General features: G+C 44.9%; 1 protein-coding gene across 1 annotated transcript in view; it reads left to right on the top strand.

Moving 5' to 3' along the window:
* The first annotated feature begins 11,395 nt into the window (after window positions 1-11,395).
* Window positions 11,396-24,539, top strand: part of KCNK13 (potassium two pore domain channel subfamily K member 13) — a 111,756-nt gene continuing 98,612 nt past the window's right edge. Inside the window, exon 1 of the mRNA XM_006122345.5 lies at window positions 11,396-13,767. Coding sequence (XP_006122407.1) covers window positions 13,431-13,767 — 337 coding nt within the window. The 5' untranslated portion in view covers window positions 11,396-13,430. The remainder of the gene's footprint in view (window positions 13,768-24,539) is intronic.

Here is a 24,539-nt window from a genome sequence, read left to right as displayed (position 1 = left end):
TGGGAATGTTCTTAATGTTTTCTCTCATAGACACATGACCAGAAATAAAGTCCCCTCTCTAAGGACTTTTCCCACCATTCTCCTACCAACAGGGATTAATTTGGCCCCCATCAAATCCCCCTCATGCAACTATCCTGCAATTGCATTAATCCACTGTATGTGACATTAACTCGGGGGCAGAGAGGCTGGGGGAAGTGTTCCCTCTAAGAGTTTCCTCCCATGAGCAGAATGAATTTTGTGTTCTGCACCAGTACTGAGTTCATGTGGCTTCTTTGGATGTGCCACTGTGGCACCCAAGTTATTAATAAATATTTTATAAACCTCTATCCTTTCCCTCTGCTGCCATGTCTCCTCCCCTTGCTCCATCAGCTCCCCTGGTGCCTGCTGCCCCCCAACCCCTCACCCTCATCTGCTGCCCTGACTTGGACTCCTGCCCTTTTCACTGCCCTCGGCCCTCCTGAGACCTGCCCCCCTCCACCAGCCCTTCTCTCCCCCCTGTGCCCACTCCTCCAGTAGCTCCACTCTGATCATGTGAGCTACCCTCCTCATCCCCTCCTAAAACCTTCCTCTACACACCTGCCCTGCCTCTCTCCTCTGGTGCTGATCCCTCCGCGGCAGGTGTCTGAACATAAGAACATAACATAGGAATGGCCGTACTGGGTCAGACCAAAGGTCCATCTAGCCCAGTAGCCTGTCTGCCGACAGTGGCCAGCACCAGGTGCCCCAGAGAGGGTGCACCCAAGACAATGATCAAGCGATTTGTCTCCTGCCATCCTTCTCCAGCCTCTTAAAATAGAGGCCAGGGACACCATTTCTATCCCCTGGCTAATAGACTTTTATGGACCTAACCTCCATGAAATTATCTAACTTCTCTTTAAACTCTGTTATAGTCCTAGCCTTCACAGCCTCCTCTGGCAAGGAGTTCCACAAGTTGACAACACGCTGTGTGAAGAAGAACTTTCTTTTACTAGTTCTAAACCTGATACCCATTAATTTCATTTGGTGTCCTCTAGTTCTTCTATTATGGGAACTAATCTCCTTGCACTTGCACCTTCCCTTACTGCTGCACCCTCCTGGTGCCTCCCCCTTCCCTCATTACTCCTGCCCCCTTTGCCCTTTTTTTGCCTGATGCCCACCCCCTTACCACAGTCTTCCCCCTGTTCCTCTCATGCCCCTGTGCCCTCACATATGACTTGCTCCATCCCGGCCTTCCTCATGCCCACCCCTTCTTTCAATTCTTCTCCCAGCACCTCCCCCTCCCCCCTCTAGTCCCCAATGCCCTTCCTCTCTCCTGTCCCCCCTCCCACTGACACTTCTCCTCCTGCCCTTTTCCTCAGTCTCCACTTGGCTGCCTGGCTAGGGTTGCTAGATGGTTGAAACAAAAATACTGAACACCCGCCCGCCCCCCCCCCCCAAAAAAAAACACCAGGAAAAAATTCTGTTGAAAGAAAAAAAAGGGGGGGGGGGGAAGGGAAACCAAAGTTGTTGAGAAAAAAAAATTAAAATTAAACAGCATTAAAACAGCATGTCCCTTTTAAGAGTGAGTGCAGGGATAGGAACAGGGGAGCGGTTGAGCACTAAGATCCAGGGGAAGCTTCTCCTTGGTCTTTTGGCTAGCAGCTGTTTTGTGCCAGCAGCCTTGGGGAACCAAGTAAGTATGGGAGCTGGGGTTGGGTGCTGGGGGTGTTGGGGACTGGGAAGGGGGACTAGGGCTGGGGGAAGCCGGGCTCTGAGTGTTTGTAGGGTTGCCAGGTGTCCAGCATTTTCACCGCTTGGCCGGGGGAAAAATCAGAAGATACCGAATATCTCAGGTGTCTGGTATTCTCTGAATTTTTTTACCAAACAGGAAGCGAAAATATCAGACTGTCCAGGTGAATACCGGACACCTGGCAACCCTACACCTGGCATTTGTCTCTCCTCCACCCTGTCCCTTGGTATCTTCCCCTTTCTTCTCCTGATCTGCCCTTTCTCTTCAGCACAAGCCCCTTCCTCTCTCACCCCTTTCCCCTATTTTTCCCCTACCCCTCCTTACCTTACCTTCTTCCTTCCAGTTAGCAGCTCTGGAGTCTGTGATTGGCCCCCAGCTGCTTCCAGGGCTCCAGACCACTTGCTGGCCCTGGAGCTGGGTGGCGCGGTTGTAAAGTCCCGGGCCGTGATGTCATGCCACGCCCGGGTGTCTCCCCTCTCAGCTGTTGCGTGACGTTTCAGTATGCCGCACATGCGCTCTGGAGCCGGGGAGGGGGGGGTGTGGAATGCTCTGGGGCGGGGGCAGCCGACAGGTAGGGGCCAGGGCCCGCTCCAGGCAGAGCTGGTGGACAGACCCAGCTCCAAATATAGGTGGAGCAGGGCCCCCGGCTCTGAATATTCTTGGAGCATGGACACCACGAACCCATATAACTTGCCGCCTATGAACATAGCCTTCCGGGGGAAAGGTGAGTGGTGTGCCCCTGGATGTGTCCTGGCTATGTCCCCCTCAGTGGGTGGTGGTAACCCAGTCCATGTGAGGGGAAAAAGGGGGAACCACCCCCAAAAAAACTCCCATAGTCTCATGTGACATTTAGTCTTTTGTTGGGGGAAGCCAATGCTTTCCCAAGTCTTCTATATCCCTTGGCATCCTCTTCCACCGCATTCTTGTCCTCTTTTCTTCTTGAGCCGCCCCTGTTGAGGGGAAAATGGCCTTTTGGGGGTGGTGAGGAAGTGCCCCGGGTGTGATCTGGCCATACCCCCTTTGGTGGGCAATGGTAACTTGGCCCTTATGGAGGGGGGAAAATAGGGGGGGGAACCCAAAAAGCCCTCCCATAGTCTTGTGTGCTTCTAGTTGTGTTCTTGCCATGCCCCCCTCAATGGGCAATAGTATGTAACTCAATATGTGGGGGGAGGAGCAGAGAGTGTCTCAATGTCCCACGTGTCATTGATGTTTGTGAAGTTTTGCAGTTGAGAGACGTTACCTGCAAGGTTGGTGGGTGACAGAAAGGTGGGTGGATCTCTGTGGTGGGGAAAAGGGGTGGTGGCTGGCCCCCCACATCCCTCCCTAGTAGTCTCCGTTACTCTTCCTGGTATTGGTGCTGGCCCATGATGTATTCCATGTAAATGTCACAGGACCATCGGATGGCATTTGAGACCATCAGCTGCATTATGAGGTGGGCGTACCTCTTCCTAATGCCACAGGTGTAGCCCCTGGCTCTCAGGGTGTCTGCTGGGGGGTGTATTTCTCTATCTTCCTCATTCTTGCCACTCAAAATGCCACGGTCTGATTCTCAAACGGGACGGACTTGTCCACCATGATGATCTTCTTTGCCTCTTCGTTGGTGATGATGATGTCAGGCCGGAGGAGACTGTCCATGCTCAGCACGATGGAGTCCTGATGGACATTACCCAGGCTCAGTGGCAGGGCTTTGACAATTCGGGCCTGGATGGCATTGTGACATAGTTGCCAGGCCCTGGAGTGCTACTGGCAGCTGCACAAGACGTGATAATACAATGCTAGTGAATCCACTACTAAGGGTATGTCTACACTACCCTCCTAGTTCGAACTAGCGGGGTAATGTAGGCATACCGCACTTGCAAATGAAGCCCGGGATTTGAATTTCCCAGGCTTCATTTGCATAAGCGGGGAGCCGACATTTTTAAAACCCCGCTGGTTCGAACCCCGTGCAGCGCGGCTACACGGGGCACAAACTAGGTAGTTCGGACTAGGCTTCCTATTCCGAACTACCGGTACACCTCTTATGTTATGTTCTTATGTTCAGACACCTGCCGCGGAGGGATCAGCACCAGAGGAGAGAGGCAGGGCAGGTGTGTAGAGGAAGGTTTTAGGAGAGGGGATGAGGAGGGTAGCTCACATGATCAGAGTGGAGCTACTGGAGGAGTGGACACAGGGGGGAGAGAAGGGCTGGTGGAGGGGGGCAGGTCTCAGGAGGGCCGAGGGCAGTGAAAAGGGCAGGAGTCCAAGTCAGGGCAGCAGACAAGGAGAATCTCATCCCATCACTTTGAATGCTGGAAGAGGAAAATTAAAAACAGTTTGTGATGGGTTCCACCCCTCCTCCCTCCCAATACTTTATGAAAACTGGCTTATGCATATAAATGTGCATAATTTGAAAAAGCTTTAGACAATATGCCTCATGTAACCTATCAATTTTAATGTTACAATCTGCTGGGTCTGTATATCCTATTTTAATGTATGTATCATTCTTGCATGTGAAGTTAGAAATATGAAGTGTGCATCTGTTTATAGTTTTAAATGTGTTAATGAGAGCTGAAACAAAAACCAGGACTATGTAGCACTTTAAAGACTAACAAGATGGTTTATTAGGTGATGAGCTTTCGTGGGCCAGATCCACTTCCTCAGATCAAATTGTGGAAGAAAAAGTGAACACATTTTTTATTGTATCCCTTTGGCATATATGGTCATGCCTATTTTCTTCCACAATTTGATCTGAGGAAGTGGGTCTGGCCCACGAAAGCTCATCACCTAATAAACCATCTTGTTAGTCTTTAAAGTGCTACATAGTCCTGTTTTTTGTTTCAGCTAGACTAGACTAACATGGCTACATCTCTATCACTATTCTTAATGAGAGCTGTTACTGATGCCCCGGATGCCTGATGGCTTCATGATCAACTGAATGACCTGTAAACAGCCTTGTTTGTCTTGAACCCTGCCCCAGTCATGAACCCCCTCATGCACCCCAAGGCTTTGCCCTAGCCCTGAGCCCCCTGGATCCCAACTCCCTTACAGCACCGGAACCCCTCCTGCACCCCAAGAACCTGTCCCAGCCCTGAGCCCCTTGTACCCAAGCTCCCTTACAGAGCCTTACCCTGAACCCCCTCCTGCACCCCAACTGCTGCCCCAGGCTCAGCTCAGAGGCCCCTCACACTCCAAATCCCTTAGCCCAAGACCAGAGCCTGAGCCCCAACCTTCTGCCCTTGCCTGGTGAAAGGTAGGGAGAATGGAGGAGGGAGGACAGAGTGAGCAGGGGCAGAGCCTTGGAGAAGGGGCACAAAGGAAGTGGGGCAAGGGTGTTTGGGTCTGAGGTAGATCTTACATTCCACTTAAATTCAAAAAGTGATCTTGTGCTTAAAAAGGTTGGAGACCACTGGTCTAAGAGGACTGTCTATGTCTCGTGGCAAGTCTTGTTATAGTGATCCAGGAGTTTACATTTGTTGTTGGCTTGGTAAAATCTAATAATAGAACATATCACCAGCGTTGAGGTTTCTGCTGTATTTTTGACAGTCTGCCCTGAGGTAGGCACTCATGGTCTGAACCAATTCAGACAGCATGACAGAGATCATAATTAAGGCGACAAGTTGATCACAGAAGTCATTGATTCCATAACTTTACATGACCTCTGCAACTACAGCCCTACGTGTTGAGGCTTCCTTGATTGTTTATCACCTGTATCCTGTCTGTAACTTTTACTAAAAAATATATGAGACATTAACCTTAGTAATATAGGTTGGACCTCCCTCATCTGGCACCTTGGGGACCTGACAGGTCCCGAACGAGGGGATTTGCTGGACCAGGGGAGGTCCTTCCCAACATGTCCTGTGCTGTCCTGCTGCCTCTGGCTAGGGCTCCAGCCTAACCTGCTGCTGCCTGCCCGGCCATGGCTGCCGCTGGGGTTGAAGTGCTGCAGCCAAGGATAAAGCTCCCTGTCTGCCACTGGGTTGGACATCCACAGCTGGGGATAGAGCTCCCTGGCTGCTGCTGGGACCAGAACTCCACAGCCAGGGCTGGAGCTGTACCACAGCCGAAGCTGGAGCACCATGGCTGCCACTGCCAGAGCTCCGCAGCTACTACTCCTGTCCCATCCCTCCTGCAACTTTAGGAACGTCCACACTGCAACTGCATTCTTCCGCAAGAACAATCGAAACAACAGAGGGTTTTTTCCAGCACTAGTCATCCTCATTCTCTGAGAGAAGCCTTTTTGCAAAAAGGCGTGTGTGGATGGGAAAGAGGGAGTTCTTCCAGAAGAAGAGGAAGGAGGAAGAAGCACAGGTGCCCTGGTGGCCATTCCGTCCATAGCAATCACAGCTTAAATGTGAAAGCATCCGTTCAGTCTGTACGCTCTTTCGAAAAAGCAGATCACTTTTTTGATGCACTTTTGCAGTGTGGACGCCTTCTTTTGGAAGAATTTTTTTCAGAAGATTTCTTCTGAAAAAAGCTTCTTCTGAAAGAAGCCTGCACTCTAGACACAGCTAAGGTCTGGTAAGATGTGGTGGAGATAAGAAGTTCCTGTAGACTGCAGAGATGAGGATTTCAGAACAGATTTGAGATGCTGGGAGAACAAGACTCCAGCCAACTTGAGCAGTGTGGTCTGGTAAAAATGGTAAATTGAATTGGACATTGTGAACTTTACTTTTATGTTGAGAAACCCAACCCTAGGTTTCTTTTTGTGCAAAGACTTCTCCTTATGTGGACTTTTTGGAAATGTGAAGGGGGAAACTAAGGCAGGCAGCCTGCCTTTATCTCAGGTCAGGAGCCGGGTTTTGTGTAGCAGCCTATCCTATAACAGGCATGTTAATGGATATACATTCTGCAATGATGCCTGTTATTGGATTACTAAGAAAGAGTAGATTTTTTTTCTAATGACTTAGTACAAGAAGTTGAATTTTGTAAAAGCTAGATCAGTGCTACGTGGCAGGGAAGGAACCAAGCTTTGCAGAGCTACAAATCAGTAAAGCGTACTTAATCTATATAACCTGCAGATGACATTCAGTACATTTTACCTTCTCCCTAGAACAGGGGAGTGACTGAGACAGTGTGATTCTCCTGACTCAAGTTTTCTTCCTTGGTGGTTCTTGGGGCAGCACAACTATGCATTTTCTTTAGTTCAGAAATTACCAAGCCCTACTGAAGACCATCATCTAAAGCCCCACAAAGTGACTAGAGCCTTTCCTTTGAAGCCAGCAGCACAAAAGGCAAAAAGCAAGACACTAAAGTTATAACAAATGTTTCAAACTGAATACAAAAATGTGACATATTACAGTACTTTCATTGTCTTCTGGTGTTATTAAATAGCTACTGTGTTTTTTGAGTCAGTGCCTCCAGTGCCACAGTACAGTATTGTATTTTGTACTCTTGGAACTTTAGAACTTCCATATATTGATACTTCTGCTGATAAACACTTTAAATATGAACAAAACAATCAGAAAAAATGATGTAGAGTAAATCCAAATAAAATCAGCAGAAAAAAATGCAGGTTTTCTCACTTTAGATATCAAGAGCCTAATTCCAAGGTGAATAAACAAGTGTAATTTAGATAGTAAACTGACTCCTTTTTCCACTGCCCACATCATACAAATTTAGGACCAGATTCTGCTACCATCACTCGGGGACAATAATACTTTACCCAATGAATAGTCCCATTGATTTCAGAACTATGTGTTGAGTAGAGTACTACTCACTATGAGTAAGAGTATCAGAATCTGGCCTTAGGAGTAGCACCAACCATCTTCATACCCTCTGAATTTGGCCCACGTAGCTCCTCCGGATGAAAGTTGCAGCAGGCTAAAGACAGGAACATAGCAAGAACAGCACTAATGAGGTTATAAAGAACTGGGAATTAAAATAAAATGTCTCACATTTCAATTACACCTTCTTTCAGCTCCCGTGTTTTCCCTTTTAGTATGCTACAATTTATCCACTTCAAATGTCTCACAATTACTGTCTCCCTTCTGTCTCCATAAACTAATTCCCCAGTTACTGCTTTTCATGTGAATTTGTGCAGCTTTCTACAGTGCTATGTGCCTAAGACAAAAATTAACCTCTTCAGTCGAAATATTCTCTGGTGCCTAAAAATTAGGCTTTATGATGCTCAGAGTTGCAATGCTTAATTCCCTTCATGAATCAAACCCAAACTTCCCATTTTAATTCAAAGTGCACCAGCTTTACTCTTCCAAATGTGAGGCTTAATTAAAAAGCATCAGTGTGTCAAAGAGACACACTAGCAAAATATCCTCAGTGAGATTGCTTCAGGTTATTTACTGTGCCTTAATTATGACATTATTTTGGCAGCACAATTTTTTTGTTGGAAAAATAATCATTGTTAATATATAAAGGATACTGAATCATTGCATCACGCCTTAAAGAAAGGGCACAGTATAAACAAAACTATATTTTAAATCAAACACTAAAAAGCCCCAACATAGTAATTTAACTATTTATAGTTCTACTAAAAAAAACCCAACCTTCATTTGTAAGATTAGTGATAAATATGAAAATACATAAACACAATGATGCTTAACTGTTTCATTGTTCTGAGGATGTAATGTAATCTCAATTAATTTGCATTTATGTGACACTATGAATGAGCATTTTGTGAAGGTTAATGACCTGCATCAAATTGCCTGCCCCATGAGAGGTTTACTCCACCTTTCCATTAATTTACTTGCCAGGAAGAGTTGTAAGGATATTTTTTACTTGATCCAAATTTAAATGTAGATTTTTTGTTCTTTGATTATCTATATTTACATTGTCATGGCTCTTTGAAACAATCATATTAAATCCATACCCTGTGAAAGAGTAAGGGACTGGAATACTGTATCTTGCAGTAATACAGGATCATACTAGACTCTGAGAAGAAAATTATTCCCTATACATCCCCTGTGTATCCCATTAACATACCTTTGGGAAGCAATGTTCTAGCATGAAGCGTGGACAAGACACGGCTCAGTCACTAATGGCTCAGTCATAAAGGGCTTGAGCTCTCGTGCTATATACATGGACATTAGATACTGATAGGTTCAAAACACTATTCTGATCAACCCATTGGGCATTTTTGGTGAAACCACATTTAAATGTTCCATCTCACTATTACCAGGGTAACTGCCCCTCTGACTCTTCCTGGTCTCATTAAGTGCACTCTTCTCTTGGGTTTTGGTCCATCACCTCTCTCAGGATGTAATTATATGATTTTCTCTCACACATCAGAGTTGCAGTCCCCTGTGTATCAACTGTGATTACCTCAGCATGTCTAATTTGTGATCAATACGTGCAATTCTGTTACTTCTGGGAGCTGAGAGAGTAGTATCCCGTCATCAAACAAGTATTATATAAAACAAAAGCACGTCAGAGAAAAGGAGATCTTAAAATAATCATTCCCTGACAGAATTTACCTTCTTCTCACTCATATAATAGCATATAATATATTATATAAATTAGATTGTGTAGTGGACATGAAGCTGCTATGTAACAATCTCATTTTATATGATGTTAGCAAAAAAATGTCAGGATCATGTCTTAAATTAGCAAGATGGTAGCAAGCAAGAGCAGGTTCCTGAGAGGATGGAGGCTTGAATGAAGGCTGGTGTTTCTCACTAAAGTTCTGGATGTGCTGAGAGAATTCTGCCCCACAGTCTGTGCTTTAGACTCACATATGTAGTAAAGGCTAGTGGGGAAATATGGTCCTTTCCTTTTGGAAATTGTCCATATTTACAGTATAGGCATGCTGACCCTTGGAATGGACTTGCCCGAATCACTTGGTACTCTCTGCCTAGCTCTCAACCAGCATCTAATTTTCCATTTATAGGAAGATTAACACTAACTTTTCTTTTCATCACTACTGCTAATTTTTCCTGCCATACATTAGTCTGTGGCTAATAATGGATAATAAAGTAACAATCTGCAGCAGAATTTACCTTATTTTTAAAGATCTGAGTTCTTTGTCAGATTCTGCCATGGGCATGACTTTGGGCAAGTCACCTAGTTTCCGGTGTCTCAGTTTCTCCATATGTAAAACATAAGAGCACTTTTTAGTACCTTTCACTAGAGCAGTTCATAAGTGCAAAAAAGTACTTTCAGGGACTCAGCTCAACACGCCAGATCCCAGTAGCCCCCAAACTTTGACACATAAGGTAAGAATTTTGCAATTTTGTGGTAATATTTTTAAAAGACCATCTATAGTAGTAGGAATTAAATTTACTGGCCAATGGGAAAAGTATGTAAAAGATTATTTTTAAACTCTAGTGAAAAATAGTAGAAAATTGAAAATATTACTAAAATATGTTAGTAAACCTGATGTTTTTGATTAAACAAAGTTTTATCAAGTTTTATAATATTAATTTCCTCTCTGTTACTAGGCAAAAATATCTTTACATTTATATCATATAAAGATTTAGGATCTTGTTTTTAATAGGTCTCTAGTTCCTAGACCACTGTTAGTGCAATATACATAATAAAATACAGTATGTAAGCACTGTAATAATAAATCACTGAACTGCCATTTTAATAAAATGCTGACTGTTATTATTCCTTCAATGAAAAGCCATCTTTCCCCTAATTAATAATGTCTAGTATGTATCCAAATGATTTTCAACCACAATTTATCATTATTATAATTGCTAGATATTGCTTGGTACTTCATTGTTTTCATCTTTTTCTTCATAATTATCTTTCCAAAAACTATGCTGATAGAGGACTTTTCAATGTGTTACATCTTTAAACCCTCTTGCAACTTCAGAACTGCATCTCACACAGTGGAGGATTTAGCAACTTTTTAAGAAAAGAGCAACAAGTTGTACACTAGACTCTAAGAATTAGGAACCCCTGAGTTATAAACTGACAAATCAATCGCATACTTCCTTTGGAATTGGAAGAAAACAATTAGGCAGCAACATAGACAAGATAAAAACAAGTAAACACAGCACAGTACCATAATAAATATAAACTATTAAAAAAGGAAAGCAGGATTTTTTTCTTCTGTGTAGTAAAGTTTCAAAGCAGCATGAAGTCTATGTTCAGCTGTAAACTTTTGAAAGAGCAACCTTTTCCCAGAGTTAAGAACCTTTCCAACTTAATCTCCAGTCTTCAGGTTCTAAAGCTAACTCTGAGGTTCTAAAGCTTCAAGGGGTTGCCGAGTTAGTCTGTACAGAAAAACAACAACAAATGGTCTGGTAGCACTTTATAGACTAACAAAACATGTATATGGTGTCATGAACTTTCATGGGCACAGCCCACTTCTTCAGATGACTCGTTATTTGCTGTACAAATACATAATATGCCCTGAAAGAATTACAAAGAGATTTGTAAACACTTAAGCACATGCATAACTTTATCATTTGAAACTTAATGATGAAAAACCTTTAACAGCTAGATATTATTAGTCATGGTGAGGAGTCTGTGGACTTCCCTGGTACTACTGGTGCCAACTAAAGTATTTCCAGGATGATATAATTTAAGACAAGATGCAACAGATGAGTGTGACAAACAATAGGAGGGAAGAAGAGAACTATAAAAGATCAAATTGTAACCTTGGCAAGATTTGTGCACAAGAGGTGATGGTCCAGAATCATTAAAAGGTGTTGCACGCAATTTAGCCATTAACAGCTGGCCATTCCCCCCCGGATACTACAGGAGAAGCCAGAAATACCTAACCTCTACGGTTCTCTTTGCAGCCACAGGCTGTTTTTGCCTTTTCTGGACGTCAGGTGTAAAAAAGCCTGTTATTAGGGAAGGGCCCTCCCTTGTGCTTGGCTGTCCAGCTCCCGAAACCGAGGCTGGACGCGCCCCCACGCACACCGCTCAAAGCACAGAGGTTTTCACCCCTCCCTCCCCCACCGCACTCAGCGCAGCGCTGACCTGACCGCCGACTGAGCCGCGCAAACATTGGCCGAGCTGCTGCACCGGCCAAACGCAGCATTCAGCACGGTGCGCTGAAAACAGCATGCGCCAAGGGACAGCTCGTTTGTGGACTGGGGCAGTTCCTGCTCCTTCCTCCTTCCATCCTAGGGGCCTTCCCGCTCCAGCGCTGCACGACCCCCAGCGGCGGGGGAGCGCGGGAGCTGCAGTAGTTGCTCTCCGCCTGTTGCAGCGCTGTGTGCCGCCTAGGGTGCGCTGTGGCGGGAGGCGGCGGCTGGTGGAGGAATCGCTGCACCCGGCTGCACTTGGCGAAAAGCGGGAGGGCGCCAAGGCGGAGGCGGAGACGAAGCGAAGCAGCAGGCTCCCCCAGACGCTGACCCGGCTGCTGCCCAGCGGGCGCCGCGAGAAGGGGGGCGCTGCTTGCTCTGGTCCCCGGGCATAGGGAAGGAGCTGAGACTCCCGGAGGAGAAAACAGCGGCCGCCGACCGGCAAGAGACCGAGGGACAGTCCGAGCCTCGTCCTCTGCAGCTGGCAGAGAAGCAGACTGGGCGGGGAGTGACCCCACCTGCCGTCCGGAAAGAGGGCGGGGCTGAAGGGCTGTCAGCACCGCCCTGCTCTGGCACCCCTACCACCACTGCAGGGCTGACCCCCCTCCCCCAACAGGCACCTCGGCAGCTGGAGGTAAATGGGGTGCTCGAAGGACACGGACCCAGGATCCGCTCTGGCTCGGGATGTTAGCCCCTCGGGCTGGTGAGCTCTGCCTTGACACCGCGTGGTCGGTGCGAGGCGTCGCTCCGCTTTAGCTCAGCGGTTACTACCGAGCCGTGTTAGCCAGCAGGTGCCTGACTCTTGTCTGGGCTTTACCGCTTCCGCCGCGGGGCGTCGGGTTTGATTTGAGCAAGTTTACGAACCCGGCGTTGCCGGGGAGTGAAAGCCGGCGAGGACTTTCCCTAGGCAAGATGGGGGGAGAGATGCCCCAGATCTCCAGCTCCAGGATTCGAGGCTCTGAACCGAGTTGATCATTCTAGGCTCCACTCCCCTTGGTTCTGCACGAGTCCCTCCCGGAGTGCCGCCCGCTCGGCTGGGCTCTTTCCACACCGTCGGCCCAGCGATCTGCACTGTGCCGGGAGACAGGCTGCGGGCACGGTTCGGTGACCATGGAGGGGGCTGCTCCGATCTCTCCCCTGCCTGTTGAAGCGGAAGGGGGACTCCCGCGTGGCTGCGCGCTCGGGGAGCTCCCGCGGCCGCTCTGAAGCGCAGACATGCCGGGGAGGCTCAGGTACAGCACGGCTCTGACTGGTCTCTCCGCGTCTTTCACGAGTTCGCACCTGAGCGCCTCAGAGGCAGCCACTTCGCATGGAGATAGGTCCCCTCCAGGCCCCGTGGCAAGCTGAAGTTGTGCTAGTTGGTTTCCCTTCTTGAAGTGGAGGCGTGTGGGGCGGAGGAAGGAAGGACCCGAAACTTCAGACGCGCAGACTGGCTGTTTGCCCGCGCCAGCGTCCCGAGGGCGGAAAGTCACTGTCTGAGCCAGCAGACCCCAGGGGGCGCCTTAAGAAATGGCCCCGAGCACCCGAGGATGAGCCCCAGCTCCGAGAGCCGCGGGAAAGGGGCGATAAAGGTCCACGCAGCGCAGCACGTCCTAGCCGTCCAAGTGCCCTGGAGAGCCGGGCTGGATCCGCCGGCAGAGATGCGGGGCGGCCATGGATCGCTCTGCTCGTGGCCGCTGGCAGCCGAGGCCCCGGGTGTTTAACCCAGGTCGCCGCTACGCTTGTGGGAGCTTGGGGCCGCTACAGCCGGGTGCAAACTTACTGCCGGGCTCCAGCGGTCCCCTTGGCCTGGTCCCCGGGGGCGGAGAATGGCGTGGCGCGGCTGCTGCTGCTCCAGCCTGGGTCACCTGAATGAGGATAACGCCCGCTTCCTGCTGCTGGCCGCGCTCATCATCCTGTACATGCTGTGCGGGGCCGCCGTGTTCTCGGCCATCGAGCTGCCCACCGAGAGGGAAGCCAAGGAGAAGTGGGAGGAGAGGTTCGTGAACTTCAGCCAGAGGCACAACCTGAGCCGGGCGGAGCTGCAAGATTTCCTCCGGGAATACCAAGAAGCCAGTGTAGCCGGGATTCGGGTCGATGACATCAGACCCCGATGGGATTTTACCGGGGCCTTTTATTTTGTGGGGACTGTGGTTTCAACAATAGGTAAGTCTAAATGGCAGTAATGTCTCTGGCGATCAGGATGAATCTCTAGTGTGACCCATGAGGGTGGCATGGGGGAAATAACTAATTTAGCCATCGGGGTGGGGGATTCAATCCCCTGGAGCTATCATTTGCCCCTACTTTATTCCCCTAAAAAGTCTACATTATCCCACTCCCAAGATTACACAGCCACCCAGAGAAAATGGGATACCCCACTCATAATGAAACCCTAATTAGGCAGCTTCTTGACTGAGAAAATATGGGACAGAGTGCCCCCACACATGGCATACAAGTCCCCTCTCTTTTAATAATCCTTTTAAATACCCCAATTGCTTGAATTGGTGGCTTAACACACACTTCACTAGAGTACAGATTAAATGGTCACATCTTTCACCTCATTCATTCTCACTTTCTATTAAAGGGACACTCTCAACTGAAAAATCAGGTGTAAAACAAGCAAATGTCCCTATGTGTATTAACTAGGGATGTGAAAATGTGTTTAAGTAAATGTGTCAACTGCTGAAGTTTGCAGCCTTACATGTTTACGTGGGGGGAGGGGGAGTTGGTGCATGTAGGGAGACTGTAAGCATGAAGGTTAACTGATAAGCCTAGGCTCATCTGTTAACTGTATGTTTGGTTAGGCTTTCACATCCCTAATATTGACATGATGCACCTCACACCTTTTATATGGGAAGCAGATTTTAAATTCTCATTGACTTTTAATCATTCATGTTAACTTCTTGTTTTTTGCATTTTACTCCACTGGGGCAGTGACAGTAGTCAATTTGACTTTTTCCTGCTCAGTTTCATGTGCCTGCATTGATGAATTCCCCCAGTTCTCTACTGAGGAACCCTTTAGAGGAATATTTACATATAAACCCTAAGTTTTGTCTTCACTGATGTTTCTTGATTTTTTTTTAGGTTTTGTAAAATCTTGTTTATAACAAAACCTAAACTAAAGTTTTGTTTTATTTTAAACTCAGGAGGGACCATTGTGATGATCTAGACTTACCTCCTGCATAACATATCCCATACAACACACTTTACAGAATGTACAATTGGCTTTATAGATTGTTTACTCTCAATCAAGCAAGTTCTTTGTGCTATAGAAAGTAATCAACAAGTCAGTGTGTTCTGTACATCTTGCTTTGTCCCAAACTTTGCAGGGTTGGAGAAGTGGAAGAAAAGCCTATAGGGGATAGGAGGGGCTGATGGTGTTGGACTTCGAAGGATTGGAAATTTACATATAACACACAAAGGCAAGCAGCTGAATAGTGACATAATGTGCAGGTGCTTATATACAAATGCAAATATTTAAACTAAGTAGGGTGATCTAGAGTGCTTTGTATTAAATAAAGATATTTATATAACAGGCATTGTGGAAACTTGGGAAAATAACAATAAGCAACAGGACGTGATATCACTGGGGTACTAATACATAGGAATACATGAAAGAAAGTATAGAGTCAAATATAATAATCTTAAATGGCTCAAACTATTAAACAGCGATAGAAATTACATGCTTGAATAATAAAGAGTATAGTAGTAGGAATATTCTTCTGTTCACCTGACCAAAATGCCCAGGGAGAGTAGAGAAGCCGCAAACACAACAATAAGGGAGATTTTATCCACCTCCATATTGAATGGGTACATGTCATGTCAGGACAGGATGCAGAAGTAAAATTTCTTATCACCATTAATGACTTCTTTTTGGCTAAGTGAAGTACTGGATCTGATCCAGGAGATGAATATATCAGAAGCACTCATTATCAGCAGCCATAATGTAATTAAATTTAACATCCTTGTAGGGGGGGAAACTGCAAAGAAAAACTGCACCACAGTAGCATTTAAATTCAAAAAGGGATCACATAAAATGAGGAAGTTTGTTAAACAGAAGTTAAAGGGAACAGTTATGCCTGCATATTCCATGGAGATTGTTTTAAAACACCATAATAGAAGTTCAAACTAAATGTATACTCCCAAATAAGAAAAAAAAAAAAGACCAAAAAATGCCACCATGGCTAAACAACAGAATAAAAGAGGTGATTAAAGGCAAAAAGGCATCCTTTTAAAAACTAAAAGTCAGATTCTAGTGAGTAAAGTAGAAGAGCATCAAGTCTAGCATAGTAAGTTAAAGGTAAAAGTATAATAAGACAGATCAGGAAAGAATTTGAAAAACTGCTAGCTAAGAACAATAAACTAAAGTATACTCGAAGCTTTTTTAAAAAAGTACACCAGATCACTGGGCAAAACAGTTCAGGGGGGAGACAAGCAAGGTGCTGAAGGAGCACTCAAGGAAGACACAAACATTGTGGAGAAAACTTAATTAATTTCTTGTGCCTGTCTTCACTGCAGAGGGTGTGGGAAGATACCCACACCCAAATCCTTCCTTTTAGGTGACAAATCTGAGGATTTGTCCCAGATCAAAGTATCAATGGAGGAGTTTTGGAATAAATTGAATTAAACAGAGAAGTCATATTTACCATTCTGAAGGAACTCTGATATGAAATTACAGTACCGCTAACTGTTATGTAACCAAAATGCAAGACAATGTAGCACTTTAAAGACTAACAAGATGGTTTATTAGATGATGAGCTTTCGTGGGCCAGACCCACTTCCTCAGATCAAATAGTGGAAGAAAGTAGTCTTTCTTCCACTATTTGATCTGAGGAAGTGGGTCTGGCCCACGAAAGTTCATCATCTAATAAACCATCTTGTTAGTCTTTAAAGTGCTACATTGTCTTGCATTTTGCTTCAGCTACCCCAGACTAACACGGCTACATTTCTATCACTATTCTGTTATGTAACCAGTCACTTAAATCAGTCTGTTACATTACTAATGTAATACCTATATTTTAAAACAGGCTTGTCAAACTCGAAGCCTGCTGAGGGCCACACAAACAAACTGATAGCTTTCAGGGCCACCAATGTACTTCTATCGGAAAGTTGTAACTATTTATTATTATTATTAGATTATGTTTTAGGTATATTGTATAATATTTTTCAGGTCTTGTTTAAATTTAATACAATAATTTGTGTGAATATATAATTTTGCTAATATATAATTTTTAAATATAAATTTAAGATACTTTTAAATTATTTTTATGATACATAACTTGTTTTGTTGAAATAAAAACAAGTATAGATCAAAACAATAAGGGAGATTCATATTTCAGAATAAGTGCTTCAGCCTGGCAAACCATCGCCTTTGAATTTTCTTTAAAGAAACAGTGTAAACCAGGTACATGCTGATTCTTTTTTTGCCCTGGAATTTAAAGATGACATCTTTAAATGTATTGGCTGCCTTATTCTGCATCCATACCTCCTCCCCCCGCCTGCTCTAAGTGTCTATTTGTCCCCCAGAAGGATTACCAAAACTAATCGAGTGGCTTACAAAGCTGGCCTTTATGCTATCCTTAGTATTTCTTAAACTTTGCACTTTCAAAGGTACATGTAATATTCTTACACAGATAATCCATGCAAGACTAACAACTTAATTGCCCTTTGGTTGACTGATGTACAAGTGCATATTTATTAGCAATATTGGTATGCCCAGGTTACCCTTGATTAGCTGGTATTTCTTAGATATAAAACTCGATAATTTCCTTTTCCTTTTTTATCTTTAAAGCAGATCTTATTTGAGCCAAATAAGTATCCTTCAGAAATTGGAAACATATCCCAAGTTAAGTCTACAGAGCAGAAAATGAAATAAGGATAGGTAAAATGTAAGATCAGGCGTGCAAAGTGGGAATTGATGAGCAAACTGCCAAAACATGATAAAAAATTGATAAAGGGAAACTTTTTTTACCCAATTCATCTGTGTAACTCACTGCCATTAAATAGCAGTGAGGTCAAAAGTTTGTAAGTGTTTTTTTTTTTTTTTTAAATGATGAAGGCTTATTGATAATGAAAACATCTAAAGTACCATAGGTAAGATAAACAGATTAAAGCCCACTCATGTTTCAGGTCATAAGCCAGCCACAAACTGATGGGAGAGAAGAAGAAACATTCCCTATCTAGAGATAACTGTCCACTATAGTTTCTTGTGGACAGGTGCAAGTGCGTGCGCGCACACACACACACCATTCTATGACACATCTCGTATTGGCCACTTTTGTAGCTACAATACTGGACTAGACTAGAGGGTCCCATTGGCTGATTTAGCAATGCCTACCTTCCAAGGAAATCATATGACAAATATTAACACAGTAGTATTTAAGTTAGGTACTTAAAACTTAGGACATATGAAAATTAAACTGACAACCACAAATCAGCCCCGTGTGTGTGTGTATTACAGTACTCTTGATTCCATTCCATTTGGTGGAAAAAAACTGTATGCTATCATTATTTGAGAAACAGTATGACACACCATGCATTTAACACTGAATTGCATGCTTGTACAAGGGGAAGAGCTAAAGGGCTGTGTTCCAGTGCCCCCCGCCAGAGCCAGGCACTCCCAGCCCCCTTCCCCCCCCCCCATACCTAATGCCTGGTTCCCAGAGCCACGTCACTGCCACACACTTCTTCCTCAGGCACTGGGGCGGTGTGAGTACAGCGGCCAGCTGTGAGCAGCTGCTTGATGCCTGTGCAGAGCAGCCTGACCGGCCGTGAGCACGTGCTGGAGGGCCGAGCACCGAGCAGCCCAGCTGGCTGTGAGCAGTTGCTGTGGCGCACTACGCAGAGCAGCTGGCCAGCTGTGATCTGCACTCGGTAACGTGCTCTGAGCGACTAACAGGCCGCACTTTATTCTTTTATAAAATGTAGTGGTGGGCCGCAAAACGCTTGATTGGGCCGCATGCGGCCCTCCAGACGCTTGTTTGACATGCCTGTTTTAAAAGGTCCAGAGGCAATCCTGGCAATTAAAGACCTATAAGCCTAACTTCAGTATCAGGCAAATTGATAGAAACTAATAAATAATGGAATTGTCAGACGTGTAAATAAACATGATCTGTTGGGGAAGAGTCAACATGAGCTTTTGTAAAAGTTAATCTTGTAGATTGGCGAGGCATGAATTGTGTGAGGGAGTCAGCAAGCATGGGGAAAAGTGTAATCCAATGGATATAATGTAGCTGAACTTTCAGAAAGCCTTGACAGTATCCCTTACTAAAGGCTGTTAAAGAAAAGTGAGCAATCATGGGATAAGAGGAAAGAGCACCACCTGGATCAGTGACTGGTTAAAAAGATAGGAAACAAAGGGTAGGAAAAATAAATGGTTAGTTTTCACAATGAAGAGAGGTAAATAGTGAGGTCCCTGAGGATTTGCACTGAGTCTTGTGCTGTTCAACATATTTATAAGTGATCTGGAAAATGGGGTGAACAATGAGGTAGCAAAATTTACAGACAGTATAAAATTACTCAAGATCATTAATTCCAAAGCTGAGTGCAAAGATTTTTCAAAGGGCTCTTGCAAAACTGGTTGACAAAAGGCAGATGAAATTCAGTGTTAAGTGCACAATAATGAACGCTGGAAAACATCATCCCAACTATACATACAAAATGATGGAGTCTAAATTAGCTGTTAAAACTCAAGAATGAGATCTTAGTCATCAGTAGATAGTTCTCCAAAACATCCACTCAATGTGCAGAAGCAATCAAAAAATCAAACAATGTTAGGAACCATTAAGAGAGGGATAGATAATAAAACAGAAGATATCACGAATGATATGGAAAAAGTGAATAGGGAGGTGTTAGTTACTCTTTCGCATACCACAAATGCAATGGCAATGGCAAGTCAGCCCGACCGAAGCTTCTATCCAGGAAATCCTGGATCACTTGCTACACCTGAAGTGGCAAGGCCTTGCGTTGGCTGCCATGAGAGTCCCACCAGGTGACCATTTCCACGTTCCATCTGCCTATGCAAGGCCATTCAGTATTTTCCCATGATGTCACCTCCCGGTTCCTGAGAGACCTGCAGCGTCTCTGCCCTCAGGCCAGAAATCTTCTCCTGTAGTAGGACCTGGACTTGGTGCGGCTCTAAGGCCTTCTGTTCGAGCCTCTGCTCACATGTCCCTTGTTGCTGCTCTCCTTCAAGGTAGCGTTCCTGATCACCATCACTTTGGCTAGACGGGTGTCAGAGCTCCGAGCACTGATGTTGGAACTGCCATATACTCAGTTCTTCTTTCCATGTGGACCAGGACATTTTTCTACTGGTCATCTATCCCAAGCCTCATGCGAACAATGAGGAAAGGCGCCTCCATGCACTGGATGTGCAATGGGTACTGGCCTTTTACCTGGAGTGGACACGTGCCTTTCGCAATTCCACGCAGCTTTTCATGGCCTATATAGAGGGCAGGAGGGGTTTTCTGATTTCCTACCAGCACTTGTCCAAATGGATTACTTCTTGCATCCACATGTGCTACGAGTTGGCAGGGGCCCAGCCACCATAGCTGATTAGGGCTCAGGCCTCCTTACCTGCTTACCTTCCACATGTCCCAATTCAGGACATTTTCCGAACAGTGATGTGGTCGTCTATACATATATTCACGTCTTATGTCATCATGCAGCAGGCCAGGAACGATGCTGTGTTTTGCAGAGCAGTATTGCAGTCTGCATTCCCATAACTCCCACCCACCTTTGCAGACACTGCTTACAGTCACCTGTGCTGGACTGACATGAGCAAGCACTCGAAGAAGAAAAGACAGTTATCTGTTCTGTAACTAGTATTCTTTGACATGTATTGCTCATGTCCACTCAACCTGACACCCTCCTCTCCTCTGGAATGCTGGCAAGAAGGAACTGAGGAGGGAAGGGCTCAGGGTGCCTTATATAGTGCAGCATGTGTGTGCCACTCGAGGGGGTGTTGGGGACCCCAGCCCATATGGGTACTGTTTGGGGGAAAAGTTCTGGCACCAGTGCATATGGCAGGCACACACACTTATGTTGAATGAACATGAGCAACACATCTCGAAGAACACCAGTTACAAAACAGGTAACTCTTTTGATTCATATTCCACTATTACCAGATATCTTTTTTAGCAGTATTACCACTTAACCAATTATTGCCCATTTTATAGTTATGCATTTGATTTTTCCTTGCCAAGTGTATTCTTTGCACTTGTCTTTATTGAATTTTACCTTTTTTCAGACCAATTCTCCACTTTGTCAATTATTTTGAATTCTAATCCTCCAAAGTTCTAGTTCTCTAAAGTACAAGTAACCCCCCCTCCAAGTTTGCTTTCATCTGCAAATTTTATAAGAATACTCTCCACTCTATTATTTAAATAATTAATTAATATGTTGAGTAGCACCAGACTGAGGAATGGCCCCTGTGGTACCCTACTAGATATAGCTTCCTAGTTTAATAGTGAACATTGAAAACTATTCCTTGAATATGGTTTTGCAACCAGTTGTGCACTCACTTTATAGTTATTTCATATGGACAACATTTCCCTCATTTGAAAATATCATATATCAAAGTCTTGTTAAAATCAAGATATATCCTGTCTTCTGCTTTCCACCTGGCTAGTATCTCTGCTGAAGATAGAAATTCAGTTGATTTGGCATGATTTGCTCTTGACTAATCCATACTGACTATTTCTTATAACCTTGCTATCCTCTGGGTGCTTACAAATTGATTGCTTACTAGTTCGTTCTAGTATCTTTCCAGGTTTCAAAGTTAGGCTGACTGGTCTATAATTCCCCAGGCATCCATTCCTTTTATTTGTTTTGAATCTCCCATACAATGCACTTTGTAATTTGTCTGACCTCTTCCACTTGTCCAGAACTCGGAATGTACTGTGCGTAGCATCTGTCTCTTGACATACTTTTCAAATGACTAATTTTTGCCTGGTTGCAAATTACTGAATGTGTTCAGAGATCTTACTTTTTCTGCAGAAAATAGAAGAATCCTGGCAAATAGAAATAGCAGAGAAGAGACACCAGAAGCATGGTAGGAGTTATTAACATTGCATGTATTAGGCACTACACTCAGTTAAGAAACAATGGGTATACGTATGTGAAAAGAATGGAGTCTAAGAAATATTTTTGGGTAAATGAACACTATTAATTATAGAGCTCATATTTACAATGAAACATTCTGTTGGGAGAACCCTTCGTAGCCTAAGAACCAAGAAAGCCTCAAACAATTACACTGATAATTTCAGATACTGGTCCTGTAGATGCCTACTTATTGATAGATGTGAACAACCTGGCCTTAATGTAGAAAGCACAGAGGTACAACTTGTTCAGGAAATGCAGCAATTACATTTAAAGAAATTGTTAATTAAGAAAACACCTAACACCTTCCTTAGCAGATGTCTTAGATACTTTCCCCTGCCCTCCCCCCCCCAAAAAAAAACAAGACCAAGCAATGGCAAGACCTGCACAGTGCCAATAAGAGAAAGTAGATGTTAAACAAAGAGGCTGGAATTAAAGGCTACAAACAATTGGCAGAGTGAAAAAGAAGAAAACATCTTGTCTTTGTGCTCTAACACTGTTAGAATTAAAAATCACAATCACAAAGTACTTGCTGGTGTGTCAGCGAAGCACAGTGTCCTGCCCATGTCTTTTATCAATTACATTTTTAAAAGTGAATGTAATGCTGAACTAACAGCCATGGAAACTTGAGTAATGTATTCACAGAGTACAGACAGTGCAGTGGTTCCCAACCAGTGTGTCTAAAACTTATTTGGGAGGGACTGCTTCTGTGTCTGAAAATAATTAACTTTCCACAGCCACACTTGACTTTTCTGCTGAAACGTCCAACAAATGTACCAAGTGGGATGTCGACATCTGTCTAGCAGTTGGACAGACATCACTAGCTTATTTCCCAAAAGCTACCAAATAGCCATCAACAGAACTGTGTGTCAACCACTTCTAGCCTGAACTAGAGTTGAAGCAACAAAGCAATGTTAACTTAGTGGGTGTTCACCAGACCCACGAAATCAATCACAGAGTGCTCTCTGGTTTACTCCAATACTTCACCTCGCTGAGAAGAGTAAGGGAAGTTGGTGGGAGAACATCTCCCATTGACATAGTGTGGTGGAGATGCTGTGTAGGTCAATCTAAGTTACATCGACTTCAGTTATGATATTCATGTGACTGAGTAGCGTAAGTGGTCAACTTGTCACAGTAGCATAGGCCAGCCCTTACTATCACTTTTAGGAGGAGGTCAGAAGCTACTCCAAAGTACCTTTTTCTGTGTTTCATATATGACCTTCTCTTTTTGTCAGCACTGCTGATGTTGTGGCCTTCACCTGACATTGTTCTACTTGTGCTTCATACTCCCAGCCAGTTGTGTCTATAGTAAGGATGTTAAATATAGATTAATTTACTAGTCTAGTAGCCAATGGCATTTCCATCGACTACTCGACTAGTTGATAGGCACTTCCGCATTCCTCCTTTGAAATGTACAAGAGAGCAGGGACTCCTGTGCATTTCAAATTTGGAACTCTGCATGCAGCTCGGGCCAGCAGGAAGTCCCGCTGACTCTGGGCTCCATGCGCTTTGAAATGCACAGCAGGCCCATGTGCAGCTCGGAGTCAGTGAAACTTCCTGCTGGCCTTGGGCTGCATGCGGCATACCAGCTTTGAAATGTACAAGAGTCTCCAGTGGGGCCTCTTGTGCATTTCAAAGCAGAAGTGCCCGCATGGAGCCTGGGGTCAGCTGGGAACTGAGAGTCCTCCTCTGACCCCGGGCTCCATGCGGCACTGCCACTTTGAAATGCTGCGTGGAGCCGGGAACTCCCAAGCTGATTCAGGGCTCCGTACGGTGCTGCCACTTTGAAACGCTGTGGCAGTGTTTCAAAGGGGCAGCACTGCACAGAGCCCAGGATCAGCTGTGCAGCGCTGCCCCTTTGAAACTCTGCCACAGCATTTCAAAGTGGCAGCGCCGCACGAAGCCCATACCCCAGGCTTTGTACAGTGCTGCCGCTTTGAAGTACCCCCTTGTTTGCTTATCAGATAATTGACTAGTCTTTAACATCTTTAGTCTATAGTGAGAGCAAGATATATGCTGGCTGCATCCTCACTGTGATGTTTTGTTTCTGCCTCCTAGCTTGGTGGCAGCAATTTCAGCACAATAGGAATTACGTCTGTCAGGCATACTGTGGACAGCTCACAAGCTTTGGAGGGGCTTATTTGCTTGGGCTGCCTGTCAGAGACATCACGGCATTCACTTGCTGAAATGCTTTTATGTCATAGGGCAAATCTGAATAAATCAAAGCTGCATTGTGAGAAACGTAGAGAGCAACAAACGATCTGTCATAAAACTGCAGTGCTGTCTTCTTACAAGCAGAACAAGCACAGCCACACGCATAATAAAGCAAGTACAAAATGAGTTGAAGCAGGAGGGCTTTTCCAGTTCCATCTATGAGAAAGATCCTTAGCAGGAATGGAGGGCATAGGCACAGAGAGAGAGGCAGGCTGAAGGGATAAATACTACCCTGATGAGACGAGACTTCTGCTCTGTTTGCAAAAAGAGTGGGGGAGATAAGGGCTTCCATGCTTAAGAGCAAGCATTCAGATGAGGAAAATGAAGAGGTCCTGGACTGTTTGTGATCTACAGTTATGGGAAACAATTGGTATATTTGCACATGAGGGAACTGACACCTTTAGGGCAGACTGGCTCCAGATGTTGAATACGCCTTAGCTTTTCATTTAAAAGGCCTCTCATTTGGAGTAGGGACAATTTTCAATTGTGCCCAGACAGGTAAAAATATAGACCATTCACTATGTAGGTGAAGAAACCAACAGGGAAAACTGCCATGGGCTGCTGATGAGTGATGCACTGGTAAAGAAGTATGTCTACTGTGACCTGTGTGTGTAGCATTCTGGGCT

Source organism: Pelodiscus sinensis, chromosome 5 (assembly GCF_052426305.1).
Source record: "Pelodiscus sinensis isolate ZL-2025 chromosome 5, ASM5242630v1, whole genome shotgun sequence".
NCBI classification, from domain to species: Eukaryota; Metazoa; Chordata; order Testudines; family Trionychidae; genus Pelodiscus; species Pelodiscus sinensis.
The sequence above is the reverse complement of the archived record's forward strand: the minus strand, read 5'-3'. Positions and strand labels throughout refer to the sequence as shown.